This window comes from Chenopodium quinoa, unplaced genomic scaffold, assembly GCF_001683475.1.
Source record: "Chenopodium quinoa cultivar QQ74 unplaced genomic scaffold, ASM168347v1, whole genome shotgun sequence".
Taxonomy (NCBI): Eukaryota; Viridiplantae; Streptophyta; class Magnoliopsida; order Caryophyllales; family Amaranthaceae; genus Chenopodium; species Chenopodium quinoa.
Window position 1 is genome coordinate 1,950,638 of NW_018742726.1, and position 16,628 is coordinate 1,967,265.

At 35.0% G+C, this 16,628-nt stretch overlaps 2 protein-coding genes across 2 annotated transcripts; one reads left to right on the forward strand and one right to left on the reverse strand.

The window, feature by feature from the left end:
- Nucleotides 1-1,705: 1,705 nt before the first annotated feature.
- Nucleotides 1,706-8,391, reverse strand: LOC110723263 (cyclin-T1-3-like). The gene is made up of 7 exons (XM_021902607.1): nt 8,071-8,391; nt 6,827-7,134; nt 6,509-6,590; nt 4,915-5,049; nt 4,646-4,821; nt 4,391-4,542; nt 1,706-2,647 (listed from the first exon to the last, which is right to left on the reverse strand). Exons 3-7 carry the CDS (start codon nt 6,560-6,562, stop codon nt 2,103-2,105), a joined length of 1,062 nt encoding a protein of 353 aa, XP_021758299.1. The 5' UTR covers nt 6,563-6,590; nt 6,827-7,134; nt 8,071-8,391; the 3' UTR covers nt 1,706-2,102.
- A 1,260-nt stretch (nt 8,392-9,651) lies between these two features.
- LOC110723264 lies at nt 9,652-13,809 on the forward strand. Its single transcript, XM_021902608.1, has 2 exons — nt 9,652-10,472; nt 12,614-13,809. Exon 2 carries the CDS (start codon nt 12,617-12,619, stop codon nt 13,403-13,405), a length of 789 nt encoding a protein of 262 aa, XP_021758300.1. The 5' UTR covers nt 9,652-10,472; nt 12,614-12,616; the 3' UTR covers nt 13,406-13,809.
- The last annotated feature ends 2,819 nt before the right edge of the window (nt 13,810-16,628 follow it).

The following is a 16,628-nucleotide window of genomic DNA, read 5'->3' on the forward strand; positions in this document are numbered from 1 at the left end:
GAACTGCCTACTGAATTGAAACCTCGCATATGTTAATCCGACTCAGATCAAATCAGTAGACTAGACACATAAAAAAGGGTCGAGGGTAGGGTAAGAGAATAATTACCATTTGCCACCCTAAAAAATTGTTCCTAGTGAGGTTTGAAACTTCAAAATCAAAGTTGGAAAATACAATCCTTCGTAGGTTAGCAAGCAAGAGTAAGAAACAATTAATAAAAGCTATTGTAGGAAGATGAAATATATGATCTTTGTGGATGATTGTAAGAGTTAAAATCTTGATTCATGCAACTAATCAACATACGTCTAATTTAGAAGTGAGACTTTGGATTTGTTATTGTTGTTACCTTGTTGACATTTCGCACTAATCAAACACGCATACATTATCATTCTTAATCATAATAATAGGTACGCCTTAGTATCATAATTCTAAATTGTCACAAATTAGCACATATACTGGATGATCAGATCATTTTTGTTTGTAAAATTCTAAATTCACAGGTTAAAATTTAATCTACATATAAATTCCTTTAATAAGAGGGAAAAGTACAGTTAATGAGTTGATTAACCAGTTAAGTAGTGAACTTAGTGAGATAAGACAGATAAAATCAGTGGACAAAAGTTAACAGAGAGTAGAAAGTGGGATAGAGAAACATGACAAGGAGGGGTATGGGCAACTTTGGCTTTAAAATGCTCGCCTTTTTGCTTTTACCCTTCATTGTTAGCCCCATTGTCACCCATCCATCTAGTTGCACCTGTGCTGTATTTTACACATTTTCATTTCAGTCTAATAATTTATATATGCGCCCAAAATAAAATCATCTCAATGTAACATACAAGTATATTAAATAGTACTTGTTATACGTGGATGTGTAATATTGAGTAGTGATCAATTAATTTCTTGATTAGACCATCTAATATTGATGACTTTTGAGGTTAAACTGACATATAATAATAAGGAGATAATTTTTTGCTTTTGAGAGTGAGAAATAGTTACTCGGATATATAGTAACAACATGTATGTGGCCGACAATTATTTTATTATTAAAGTTTTAAAAGGTTGAGATCAAGGTTCATCTATTTTATTTACCTTTGTGGCTCTCTACATCCAAAAAAAACAAAATAAATATGAGTAGAGATCAGAGAATAGTTGCTAAACCCATGTAAATTAATTTACTAAACAAATATAAGTACGACATAGAGACAAATATTCTGTTAGAACTTAGAAGTTAGTACATTAGGTCATCAACTTTGTCAAACTCTCAAGATTCATTCCATGAAGTCTGCTTCCGACAGAAGTGTTTCAGGCGCATTTTCTTGTTTTCTGTACTTTTTTTTATTTTTTTTTCTTATTTTAATTCTATTGAGATCCACTGTAACATTTGCCGTTAAATATACGTACAAACTTACAAAATAATACTTCGTACTTGAGTGACTGCTAGACTGCTGGTATGGTGTTTGCCCAGCCTACAGGAAAATATAAATAATGTCGTATCAGTATCTGTCAATTTACCAACTTAACTCACTTGATAGGACTCTTACCTTAAATTCTAGAAATACGAGTCTCGAATCTTACCAAACGATAATGGTGCTTGTAAGTGGGGAACTTGGGATCCCTTGGACCCAAAAAAACATTGCATGATCTTAAATAGATCTTCATGTTCCGCAAAGTCGGAGACACAGATATATTGGTGGAGAACAGAAGACAAAAACCAAGACAGTTGTATGATATCCCAAACAAAATATTTTATGATGGAAAATGCTCTAACTCATATATAGAAAGTTTTGCACTATTTATGATTACAAATGATCAAAATTTAATGCCAGACTTGAAAGCAGGCATAAGCGCATAACCCATGGATAAATATTTACATCCATATTTGTTAGTATACATCAGTTCTACAATCAAGGTTTCCCAGAATTCCTGCAATACTCGTAACTGAACAAAACGAGTTTACAAAGCTTTGCCAATTTGCTGTTTCTGGACAAGGGTACTAAAACCACCCAAATGAAGCCTTAAAATTTTAATGAATTGATACCTGTAAAATGAGAGGCTGAGAGCTGGACAATTCAAATTCCCCCTCAGACAAAAATCAACTTCTACTTCACTCTTGAAGCACCTTCTGTCTCTTGGAAGCGGCCACATACTCAAGTTCTACTCCTTTCTCCAGTTCACTCTCAATTAAGAGATCGCCATCCAGGTCGCTTTCTGTTACTGCCACAGCCTTATATTTAGCACATTTTACACGCCGGGTTCGTTCAAATGCCCCTTTGAGGCGGTCCAAATCAATGTTTCCAAGTGCATCATCCCCACGAGCAGTTTTGGAGCTTGTATCAACAGTCTCACAGTCAATGACACTACTAACTCCACTACAGTCACTTGACTGATGCTCTGATGCTACCTTCACTGGAAGATGGTTGCTTTCAACTATACCCTTCAACCCATACTTGTATGTTTGAGGTTTCTGCTCTCGAGCCACTGGAGCAGCTTTCTCCTCAAGACCTGACTCAACCGTTAATCTGCTTTGTGCACTCTGACTTGTGGAGTTTTCAGCTTTCAGAGTAGATGGCTTGATCACATCAGTAGGCACTTTTGGTACTTTTTGTTTTTCATCGTGCTTAAAATACCGAAGCATTTGCTGCGTAACTTCTGAGAGAATGCAAAGCAACAAAACAGTACTCAAACTTCAATGAAGATGAATGAAACATAGAGAAACTCCATTAGTTTTGCATCTTATAGGGAAGCAAGAACCTCCCATGACAGCCTCTCCCCTCAAAGCATTGCTTCCAATTTTTACTGCTAATCCTGAGTATCAAATTTTTTTGCATTGATACCATTTAGCAACTGACATTACTACTTTGAAAGCATTTGTTTCCCAAATATAATAACTTCAGATAAATAATTAGTTTTCATCAGATTCAAGCCAATAATAGTTTGAACATGGGCACTGAGACAACACCAATAGCTACAAAGTAATAAACACAAAACTTTTAGCATGTGCACGGACACATCACCAAAAAGAAATGAGAAAGTTAATACTGCTATACAGGTCTGCCCGAGGAGCTACTTCCTGCTCATTAGTTGTTTAATTGGAAGACCCTTGATATAAGAATATGTGCATATTTTAGTAGATGAGGTAGCTATTTGTAAGTATGTATAGAAGACAAAAAAGCACACTTAGGGAAGACTTTTGGTTGACTTGGGAAGAATAGATTCGCAGTAGACAATGTTTCCATCCTAATTCCTTGTTTTGGTATGTTATTATAGAAAACAGTGGGCCTTCACTCTAAAATCCATGTGGTGTTCACTGAAACCCAGGAGGGACAGTATCGGTTCCATCAACAGAAAACCTCAGATCAGCCATCGTTCCTACTCCTCCTAGCCACATACACCACCACCAATCCCAAAGAGAGGAGACTGCTAAGGAAAAACTACTGACCCAGGACAACCAAACCCGCTACTGAGTCACTTAAACATCATCTCCAACCAAACTGTCCTCTTTCACTTAAAAACAAATTTGTTCTCTCTGTTCCATTATGCAACCTATCTTTCCCCCTCTTGATAAAATTGTGTTCAGAAATTGAAGAGGGGCAGGATCTGAAGTGGTGGCTGCTACAAGAATGGAATATTCCAAAGCATTTGGCAAGCCAGTCACAGTTCCGGTCAGCCCAATCACTTTCTCCGAACTCCTAGTAGAAAGAGAAGGAGATCTGCCAATATTTTGCCTAAATTTGCTTCTTCGAGAAATGATTAATCACCAAAGAATAGAAAGGTTCATCAAAAGCCAAGCTTCAGGCCATCCACATTACAAAGAAGTCAATATGATGGCAGTAAAGGGCTCCAAGGATGGTTGAGGCCTTGAGGGTCCAGAATGGTAAAGTCAGGAAGGAGAAAAGATAGCAATAAGACTGGCAGGGAAGGGAACCACAGGAGAGAAAAAAGATAATTTGGCTGGAAATTGTTGGAGGGGATAGAAAAATAAGGGAAGAGAAGAGCAAAGGGTCTCCTCTGTCATAATTAGTTGCAACTTGGGAGCATATTCAATTTATAGGTATAGAGCATAGGCAAGAAAGAAAAAGGCAATAGGGTTCTGACTAAGCAAATAAAAAGCTCAAGTGCTCACGCGATTTTTGCAATCTTCGTTTAATATCCTGCTGTCTCATTCTGTTACCAAATGCACATACCTTTCTATCTCTAGCAATGAAATGGCAATTAATTAAGAATCACAGCATTCCAAATATTTTCCCAATTTCTCAAGGTTCTCTAAAACAATTTTATCCAAAATTTTTAAGATTTGGGTGATGAATTCCTTTCCCAAAGTTCCACTGGCTACTCACTGTTTCTACAGCAGGGAAAAAAAATAGAAATGATGACAAACAAATAATCACACACCTTCTAGTTGCTTAGGTGACACATCAAACTGCAGCCACCAAGCCTTTCCATCAACCATTGGCAGTTTGAAATTAATAAGCTTGGCTGCAACTGACAAGGATCCAGCAGCAATGTAGTGTGGTTTATACTGCAAGCATAACGTCGTTCTAAGCCTACAAACCAAAGTCCCAGATTATTTGAGAAACATTGAGATACAGATACCAATTTTAGCCCAATGGTGAGCACAGATGAGTTATCAAAAAGGGAAATTATTACCATTCATTCACAAGATTCCAAGCTGCTTTTGCAACTTCATTGTTTGAGATCTTTAGCCTCTTTAAAGCACCAACAAGTGGGCTAAATGGGTGTTGAATTGCCATATCAAAGTCGATTGTCACTAGCAAAAGATTCTCAGCAACTAGAATTAGCTCCTTCTGCTTATAATAAACTTCCTACAAGATGAAAACAAGACAGATTTCAAATTCTGCAACACATAGAAAAATAACTATCGTAGTCAATTTATGGACACGAAAGGACCAACATACCCGTCGTTTGATTCTCTCAGAAGCGGAAGGATCCCATTTATAGACTAATTCATACGCCACCAAGACAACATCCCTCAACGGACGTAGGTTGTCCTCCACTTTGGAAGCAAGAAACATGCAAGCAGTTGCAACTGTCTGCATATGTACCATCACATTTGTGAGGACAGATCACCCACTAGGAACAGTAGTGTGGCAAAAGTCTTTTGAACACTACAATCTCCAACTGCAATTGACAGTCCCTACTCCCTATACCATTAAAATTTTCTATGCTTTTTGCTCACTTGCCTTATTAGATATGACTTTCACATGATAAATGACCGTTTTTGTAGAAATACAATTATTAGACAAATTCGAAAAGGAGTCAAGTACATATAGATTATAGCAATTGATTAAGAAAGAAGCCTTATTGATGAGAAGAATTTGAAGAAAAAGAAGTTTTTTCTTAATATCATCTGCAGCTGCTTCAGCCTTAACTACTCAACTCCTTGTGACTAAAACGGTAAAACCTCCTCATGTAGAAAATTAATTTTTTTAATGAATGAAGATGGGTTCTTTAGGTCATTGATTGCATTTTTTGCAACTTTGACCATCAACTGGGAAAAAAGTTTGGTTAGATTTTAAGGGATATTAAAATCTACGGACAAGGTAGTAAACACTATGAATTTATGGGATGCGGGGTATTGATCCCCATACCTCTCGCATGATAAGCAAGCGCTCTACCAAATGAGCTACATCCCCTTATTTAAAAGAGGGTGGAGGGGGAGAGGAAATGATGAAAACAACTCCAGGAACTCTAAGTAAAAGGACCCTTTAGATTATTCCAAGATGAATATAGGTACAACCTGACAATACAATTGTATAAAACTCATACTAAAGACTAGAAACCAGTTTCAAAGAGATTCTAGAAAACACTTCTAAAATCATTTTTTTAAGTCACAAAAGGTTTCATATCTGCCACAATATAAGGTGCAAAGTGGGGGGTAAAAGAGCAAACAGTCAGGTTTAACTATCAAAATATCACAAGCCAGGACATTAACGTACCTTATTAGAAAATACTAAAGTGTGGATATCATAAATGTGCCAAATTTTCCTTTACATAATCGATCGAAAGAGACACTACTAATATCTCTTTTAAAGATATTATAGAATAATGTTGTGGCCTTGTGGATTCATGAGGTCGCAATATAAAAACAAATGAGACATATTTTTATCCAGCAGGGATGAAACATAAGCAGGAAGTAAAAATGCTGCATGTAGCTTTTGTAGATACTTCTAAAAGATACAAGTATATTGTTATCATGGTCTCCTTTTGAAATATTTGAAGCATAGATCATACAGAGACAACGCAATAAATAAGCAAAAGAGCTTGAAAGAAGAAGAGAGGAACACAGAAGAGGGAGTATTAAAAAAATAAAAAAGGAAGGGATGAGGTAGTATTTCTTGGTAAATTATCCTCCACTATTACTATCTACTATGTTACTGAATAAATACTACATATTACAATAAGACAAACAAGAACCCTTTACAAATTTTAATTTACAGCTGCATTTCCTATATTAAAAACAAACAGGTCAAATCAGGATTGCAACATTACCTGCCAATCATTCTTAGCATGAGATTGGCGCATATAAAATCGATGACAGAACATTGTTGCAGTTGCCGTAGTGACTGGGCTCCTGAAATGTATTATATCACACTTAGATGAAGAGTATACAATATAGAACTTGATCTTAAATTCTAATTAAAACCTAACTAAGAATACAAACACCGAATTTCAATTTGCCATTACCCCCTTTAGGCAGAGCCTTAATTAACAATCCTTGGAAGTTGAATATAATTATCCAAAAGATGTCCCTAAATTGGGCAACTAAACTTTATAAACTGTAAAAATGTATGCAACAGATGAACTTACACTCAAAGCTTCATGCCAAGATCTTTAATAAATGAACAGTATAATTTCCGCAGCGAAGATTCCCTAGCCCTGTCAACCCCGTCCTTCCTAGACGGTGAACGGTTGTCTATTTCATCTTTGGTGAAGTACCAGCCTCGCGTACCCAGATGAACGTCAGCAGTAAAATCTTTACAAGTGGCATTATTGCCATTCTGAGAAGGATTCACTGGCATTTTCACTTAAAGAGGCTCCTCCCACCACAAATCTATAGGAAAGACGCCTCTAAAGTAACAGCTTAATTGACCAAGAGCTTTCCACTAACAAGATAGCTGCACAATTTTGAAAGTAAAAAATAATCAGAAGAAATTACATCATCTACTACAGCTATACTCCGTAATATAACTTCAAGTAGCAAAAGACCCTACAGACTCGACATAAAGTTAATTACTCTAAGGGTTACTGCTCCAATTCATCCAAGGAAATCTATGCAAATCTAAGGATACCTACAGAAAGGTAAATTATGGAACCAGTACTTATCATTCGTTTGGTTGTATATTAATGAAATCAGCATCTACTCCGTAGTTTATAAAAAACAAAAAACAACTGCAAAAGTGTATTCAAATTTTCTTCTTATTTTAGATCAACTCTCCAATATATCCCATCATTATCTAAGGAAATTCAACGGAAAGCTACATAAAACCAAACGAAATTCGACAAATATCTCTGATTTTACAATTCCATAGTTTTCTCTATAACAGATTAATTTACGGCGAATCGACTAAGACAAAACTTCCCAAAAACAAACTTCACTACTCCTACTCTTCGTCCAATTTTAATTATCTCAATATACTCGTCCATGATTTCCCTAATGAATAAAAAAGAAAATCCAATCTTACAGAGTTACAGACAACATGAAAAATTGAAACCCTAATCGTCCTACAACCAGAAAAACGACAGAAAATTATTTCTACGAAACCCTAATTCACCCAACACCCAAAATTCGACCAGAATTCATCATGATTTATAATATAAACACAAAATTCAGCAACAATTCATGATAAAAGCGAGAAAATCGAGCCAAAAATCATAGAAACCTAGAAATCGACAACATAAACCAAATTTAAGGGAAAAAAATTGCATCTTTATATAAAAAAAACATTGACACATATAATTCAAATGAATTACTTGACAAATATAAATAAAAACAAACACATTAAAGTAAATAAATAAACTAAACAAAAACATATTGAGAGAGATAGAGAGACCTGAAGCTGCAAGAAGATGATGGAGATTGCTTTAGGGGTTATTAACGGTATCTGTTAAAATAAACAAAACAGAAACATGTTGTGTTTTTGTGGGATTAAATAAAGATATTCCAGTTGACTAAGAAGACTTCACACGTTTTTCAGATTTTTTTGTTTTTTTTAAGTCGGTAACTGACATTAACTCAGGTGATAACTATTTACCTAGGCTTCCTTTTTCGAATTTTTCATCGTGTATCACAACAAAGTTTTATAAAATACACAAAATCGTCAAGATGTACCTTTGTATTTCATCTCATGAATGGAGAATGTTATAAGAATAATACATAAGATGTTACTATGTGATCAATATTGTGAATCGGATTAAAATACTCACATTTTTTATGGGAGATTACAATCATGAAACTAATATGAGCTTTGATTTGATAAATCTAGATTCTTTGGAATAGTGGCATGTTTTCTCACTAATTTTTGAAAAGTAAATCAAGTAGCGGATTTGATGACATGTTCTTTTAGAAATCTCAATTTTTTTTTTTCTTACAAAGAGATCTCAATCTTGATACTAATATCAACTTTGATTTAATAAATATAGATTCTATTTTTTACGTTTTCTCACAGTTTTATGGAAAGCAAATCAAGTCGCGAACTTAATGGCGACAAAAGGATCTCTCACCCTCAACTCTATCATCGTGATTTTTGTCCTTTGGTCATTCCCTCTTTCTTATTATTGGTAAGGATGCTTTAAGTTGACCCACTTCTTGAATAAATCATTGTAACTTCGATTTACTTATTACAAATTATTATAAAATCACTATGCTCACACTTATTCATCCACGAGCATCAAGAATGATGCTTTAAATCGATGAGGATCTTTAGTGCCTCACACTAAATTTGCATGACATATGTGTGACATCATGTCGTGCATACATCACACACCAACATAATACATATATGTTCAAGTGAGGTAGCAAAAAGAAAAAAAAAAGAATCTACACATATATCAAGTGAGGACTCACGTCATCTAATTTAAAATGTATAGTTGTATCGTACCAATATCTTCTTACATAATTAAGTCTTTTGTCTCATTATAAATTTTATACTCTGTAGTATTTTAGAGATTATTACATATTTGTTAAAGGAAAACAAGGCTAAAGAGAAACAAAACTGAAGGTTATGGTTCACGTGCTTGCATAAGTGAGGAGATAGTTGCAAGAATACACCATCATCAACTAACTAAAATTTTGTCTATAGTTTAATTTTCATCTTCCTACCCAAACAATGTCTTATGAACTATAACGTATTCATGTCAATTTGCTTGGATGAAAATTTAAAATTTTTCTTCGTTACTATATTATAGTTCTGCATTAACATGTGTTATTATACTTATTCCGTATCTTGTTAAGCTGTTTTTTTTTTTTTTTTTTTTTTTTAAATTTTTAAAAAAAAATTTTAATTTTTTTTTAACAACGGTCTAAAAAGGAGGTTAGCTCCCAACTGACTCAAGACCACAATTAAAACAAGGAGAGGGCTTAACTCTCTTAATTATACTAACACAAGACCTAAAGTAAGGTAAGGACCCTACTAATCCAACACCTCTCACAAGTTAAGTCAAGCCAGCTCCGCAGGTCATCGCTTGAGAATAGAGGGGGAAGGTACTGCTCCCAAGCATTTGTAGTTGGTGGGGTTCAAACTTGTGACCTCCAAGTCACAAGGTAAGTTTCCCACCAACTCCACCAAGCATGCTAACACATATACATGGTAACACAAGAACTCGCACGTCACACACATTCCACCAAGTATGTAGTATTCTAGTATAATCAAAGGGGGATTAATTACTGTGTCATCTTTTAAGGCTACTAACTCATATCCATATTTAGCACCAAAAAATAAAAAAAATAAGATAAAAATCCATATCCATATTAGTATTCATATGGATCGTATATATTCTTTATGTACTATATCTACAAACTACATCAATATCCGTATCCGTATCCGTACCCATACTTATACCCGTATCCATAACAATTGGCCTTGCCCGCCTGCCCGCCCCCGCTAAAGTAAGGTTAGAACTCTCAAATGTCTCAATCCATCATCCCTTTTCCACCAAACAACAATTGTCCCACTGGAGTCTAATTCTACCATTGTCTCATATTATCAATCTTGTCAAAATTTCCTCAATCTGAAAATCCCCAACAAACCTATTTGATCACAACTACAACCCAGAATTTCATCAATTCAGGCATAAATAAAACACAATTTCTTATCCACTTTACTTCTTATATCCAACAAATCCCTAATTTGAACCTTCAATTTATCTAATTCAGGTAATGCTCAGTTATATGGTGTTTGTGGATCTGCTTCAAGCAATACAAATCATCTTCCGGGTGTGGAATTGACCATCTTAGGTACCAATTTCAATTCTTTCTTGAATACTTTAATTTAAATATTATTCAGAAACTGGAATTGGGTTATGATTTTTTCTCGTTTTCATCGAACTCAATCACCAAGTTTTTGTGTTTAATTTACGTTTTCATGCACATTTTTTATCAGTGTTTGACATTTGAAGAATTTTCTGAATTTGTCAAGAAAGAAAATTTGGTAATGTACTTTGTTTGTTGTATTGCATGGGGTTGATAATTATGTGCAATTGGCAGCATTATTGTTATGGGAATTGAGTGTTTGATTAATGATATAAACCTGGAGGGGTTTAGGTTTATGCAATTTGGATTTGGACAATGCTTAAAGGCACTGCCTTTTTGTCCTTTGGGGAGAGGAGGGAGTAAGTCAATGAACGAGAAATCGATTGTGATTATAGTAGATAACGGAGGTATTGAGTGCAGGTGCGAGGCGAGTTGATGGATGCAGGGATAGAGGGGTAGGGAAAAGATTGATTGAAGAAGTTGCTTTGGTTGGGGGAAAAGATGCAGGGTTGTAATATGTCTAATGGTAGGATTGGAGATGGACTTGTTGTGGCAGCTAGGTTTTGAGATTTTTACTTTTTGTGGTTGGAGTAGAACTAACATGGAACTTTCAGACTATGGGTATGTATGTCTATTTTGTTATTGAACAAGTGAATCTTGGGAAGGTTTGAGTATTGGAGCTTGTTTGCTGTTGTGTGCTTTTGTACCCGATTTATATTATAGGCTTAATTATAGAGATGTTGGAAAGGTCATGCTTATAATTTAATAGGAGTTATGCTTTGTTGGAAAAGAATTTTGATGTCCTTCAAGCTCCTGGAGGCCTCTTGATCTCTGTAATATTCTACTGTAGTTAATTGTAGAGTTTTGTAGTTTATGGGAAGTTTATATGCTGTCAAAACAGATTTTGGAACATGAAGTGTAGTTAAGTAAATAAGGGTGGGAATTGTGTCATGCTATGCTTTCAATTCATGATTTGACAATGGATTTTACCGTATAAGAGAGCTTGAACTCAGTTATGTTGGTATTCCTTGATTTCCTTGGTGAAGAATAATTGGACATGGATATAGTTATAGCATACCGTCGGAAACCCCTTGGTTTTGACAAAGCCTTGCTGCAACAGTTGGTCATTGTTGCGTGTGATTAAGTTTATTGAAGTAAGCTATTTTAGTGCAGATTTAAATGCTTTTTCTCATAAAGATACAAAATACGGGGACTACCTTGTCAATTAGAATAACTTTAAGTAATGGATACAGGAAGGGCTGTGCTGATATTCTATCATCCAGTCTGTCTGCATACTCAAAAGATGATGCTTTATTTTGATCTTCCCCTACCTTTTATATGGTGTACATCCCATGAATATTCTCTTCTTATGAGTTGCTGCTGTGACATAAAGTTCAATGTTGATGAGCAGCTCACTTCTTTGTTTGATTGGCTAGGAATAAGGTCCCATACATCTTGGCCTCGCTGGAGATGACCTTATAGTTGCATTGGCATTCTAAACTGATGCTTTGGGAGAACATAAGGGACCTATATTGCTCCTAGAATTATTGTAAATTGGAACTGGAGCAGGTCCTTTCCTTGTTACTCTGGATTATTTTCTCGTCCTCCAATATTATTATGGACTCTTAACAGTCCAACTTGATCCTAGTTGAAGTTGAATACTCAAATTTGTGTTCATTCAGCTGAAAATGCAATATCATTAGGCTGGTATATGTGAGGAATAAAAACTTATTTTATAGTATTAGATCTAAAGTTAGGAATGCCATTTCTCAAGGTAGTGCTACTGATCTGTATTTAAGAAGAGAAGGTTGTTTGTCTGTAGAATGGTCAATCTCTTTGAGACCTTCAATTGTACAATCAGTAGCTGTCAGATAAGCTATGTGATATTTATGTCAGCTACTACTTGTAACTCATAGAAAGCCCAGGAGTCAGAGAAAAGATTTTGTACATCGCATAGGTTGTGAAACTTCTGATCTTTCATTCTCCGTATCTTTTCTCCTAAATTTCTTTCCATTTATGGTCTTCTGGAAGTATATATACAGTATATCAAAATTTCCCTATTCATTATATATAGATTTGCTTTTGAGTTGGCATACTGTTAACTTTTCCAATTTGTGTACTTATAGTAAATGTGTGAACTCTCTCCTGCTGATGGCTTTGTTGAGATAAATGAGAACTTGGGAGATATGATTAAGTACGTGGCAAACGAACCTTCTGTAGGACTCTATTACATCCAGCAGCATGCTCAGAGTGCAGTGCCTAACATCATCAGGCTCAAGAATAACATCTTGGAGAAGTCGCATGAAGTGAGTTTACACACTGAAGATTTGGAGGATTCTGTAGCTATGACAAGGACGATGAAAAAATGTGGTTCCCCTGTTATTGATGCAATGATTCGAGATATTAAGACATCTCTGACCATAATGTCAACCAAACAACCAGTTAGAGGTGTTATCCAACCACGCAATTCAAGTTATCAGGCTGGTACGGCCGGTTCCTGGGGCTCAGCATGGGCGCGCTCTGCTATTAGTGACCAGAATGATGTTGTGAAATCAGGAAGTTACTTTTCAAGCGTGTTCCAGTCTGCTAAGGAAAAGGCAGTTAACTTGAAGTGGGCACAAGGTACACAACTCGATGTGAAGGAGCCATTACCTTCTGGAAGCAATAGTTCCACTCAGGTGGGGGAAAGTGATGATTTGCCTATATCTAGTCAGGTTGAAAATGAGGTAGTTGAAGGCGGTAATTTATCCATAGATGGAAAATCTCAACTTATATTGCCCGAAGCAATAGAATATGATGAGTTCAAGGCTGATAGGGAAGCCAGACTAGAAGAGTGGTTGGATGATTCAGGCAACGTTCTTCAAAATGAGAGTGGTGAGGCTGACGGAAATGGGCCTCTTCGGCTTGACAGTTTATGATGATGTCTCTGGTCACACCATTTTATCTTGATAATATTGACATATTGTTGATCACAGTGATCTTTGAACTTGAAGGTAGATTTATGTCTGCACCATCTGTTGTATCCATATGATACCTGTAACATTACTGACAATTGGCCTTATTTTTTCTTATTGTACAGTTTAGAATGTGTCACTATGTTGTAATAACTGAGGACGACATGTAGCTTAGCTGGTGCTCATCCCGACTTACATGGCTAAGTCCCAGCCTCACTTCACCCTTCCCTTGGGTGGTCACTTACTTGGTTATCTAAACATAGGGTCATAGGATACCAAGTGTTAGCCGCTTCCCTGAAAAATAAAATGTATTTTGAGGTTGGAGTTTTCTTTCAATAAAAAATGGTTTGTGAGTTTATGAGACTGAACTATGAAGTTACAAAATTCGATGCATGGAAATGTAGAAGTTATGGAAGAAAGCCAGTGAGGTCCTTGGCACTTTCATTCTGCTATGATGTTCATGCCAATGTCTGTATATGTCATTTAACAATCAAGTACGAGTAGCTACTTGTATTCAACATTTTACCAAAAATCATCGATGATTTTTAAAAAATGTAATCAATGATGATTCACAATTAACTTCTTGTAGAATAATGATTCTATTGTCATATGCTCATAAGAGTCATAACCCATATTGGTGTTTAGCAATGGTATTTTGATTTTGGACATTTACTAGCTTCACAAGTTACAATCCTCGCTAGGTAGGGTGATAAGAGTATCTGAATCCTCAACGCACAAGGAAACCTCAGTCATTTAGACACATAATTGAGAATCATTAGTATAACAATAAGGATATATCGTGTATACAACCTAAATGATGTCCAATCATGAAGTTGGGGATAATGAGAATCGACCCCCAATATATCATCAATCCCACCGTGGCAGAATAGTGACGAAGATGCTCCCTGAGTCATCCTTGGGCCAACTAAAGAATGTATATAGGTTCCTAGCCACTCCTTTCCGAACAACCAAGGTATATAAGGCACCAATCTTAGTCGTGAAGAGTGGAGCGTATCTAGACTATCTATTAGCTGACTTTCTTAGCACAACGTGAGGTGGCCATCTCAAATAAAGATGCACATGGTCTATAACATGAACAATATCATTCAAAACTAAGTAGAGTAGAAAGTTATCGTCTAGATCAGAGGCAGCGCTATAAATGCTAATACCGGAAATGTCTCAGTGCAATTTTGTTAAATTGGGTCCTAAAATCATTTCTTTAAGGAAATTTTTTTTACTTAATTATAAATTTTATGATAATATTGAAGAATAGATTATTAATTAACAAGCTATCTCTTTAGTTTGTATAAGTAAATTTCAAAAAATGGGGCCCTCTTATAATTGTTTCACTTAGGGGCCCTATACGATCGACCACCCTACACATGCTCAGAACCACCCCTGATCTAGATTAAGGAATTGAAATAATGATATTTCTTGTAGCTTCTAATGGCTATTAAAAAAAATCGTCTATTGATAATGTATCTCTAGTTTGTTACTTCGTCCCTTGTCTCTCAGTTTCCTTCCTATATAATTGCAACAATTTAACTAGCGCACAAAGCAATACAAACTTTGACCACAAACATATGCAATTTGCATTAGTAAAAGGTGTAGTACTTTATTAAGAAAATTGATAATTGAAAATTATACATTGAGGCTAATGCAACATATTGCACAGTAATATTTGATCTATATACCCGTAGTAAGAAAATGTGGTCAATAACAAATGTAAGAAAGGTATAAAAGTTAAACTATTGTAAGTTTTCAAGACGAGTAAAGTTGATGTTAGGCATGATAAACGTTACAAGGGCCCTACTGCCCTACGGAACAAGGGCTCTGCAATGCCTCTTCAAAGCAAAGGCAAAGGAAAGGTACGGAAGAGTGCAATAATGAATTCCAATTTGGAGTTCCACCTTATATTATATGCCCTACATACGCTTGAATAATTGCACGAATAATGTTTGATGTTTTTGTTATTATATTAGCCAAAAGGGGAAAATATACCAAAATAAATGGTACGTCACGACAGTGGCAATGATATTCTTGTTGAACACAAATCTTTTAAGATATAAAGGAGGGAAAAAAAAAAGGATGGCTTCTTAGTCACAAATTTATATTGCTGTGATCTTTGCTTAAATAATTAGGGCTCTTTTTTTTTTTTTTTTTTTAATTTTTTAATTTTTTTATTATAACAACCTTGACTTTCCGATATTAAAATCCAAAGTTTAAGATTATGTGGGTCATAATAAGGAAGCATTTTGCTAGATGGCAGTGACCTTAATTTAAAGGGAATGTTAATATATTTTAAAAGGTGATTACTTTTGGACCTATGACATTCATGCAATGATCTAAACTTGTTTGAATACATTATATAGTTGGCTTTATGATTGATAGTTTATAAACACAATACAATATGCTTACATTAGATTGTTTCCGCTAATTCTGTATAAAAAGATGTTTATAGTGTTCAATTATTTTAGATACAGTAGAATGGTAATTTAATGTTAGTTTACATCTTTAAGAAGAGCAAAGAAGTGGCCTTGAATGTTAGGTTGAGAAAAGTCACTCTGATATTTAAGACTTCGTTTGGTATCGCTGTGGTTTTCTGTTTATTTGGTTTTTTGTTTTTCAAAATCATATAATATATGTCATTTAAGAAATAAAAAATTAGTCAAACTTATTAAAATCATAATAATTTTGAAAAATGACAACAGAAAAGTGAAAACACATTTTTCTTATTTCCCGTTTATGATTTAAAAAAAAAAAAAAAACTGAAAATAGAAAACGATGTCAAACAAGCCCTAAGTTAGTGTATTGATTTGTAGCAAAAAGTTATAAATGAGAGCGGGTGTTAAATCAGGCTTATAACCACATATACATGCTAATAGGTGGCAATTTAATTTTTTATTTTATAATTATTGTTTTTTTAAAAATATAATAATTCAAGTTATTATAACGAGACACTTATATAAGGCCCATAGGTACAAACGACCCACTTGTTGGTAAGATCATACTGTACCTTACTCTATAATAACTAGCTTATTCAAGTACTAGTCAAACATGTGTGACACCTATTAGGCTATTAGCAACTTATATGAACTTCATATAAGTTCGCCCCTACCTATTAGCAACTTATGAATTATGTTACAACATTGAGCAAAAAGGACTGAAAATGACTTGATTTTCAGAC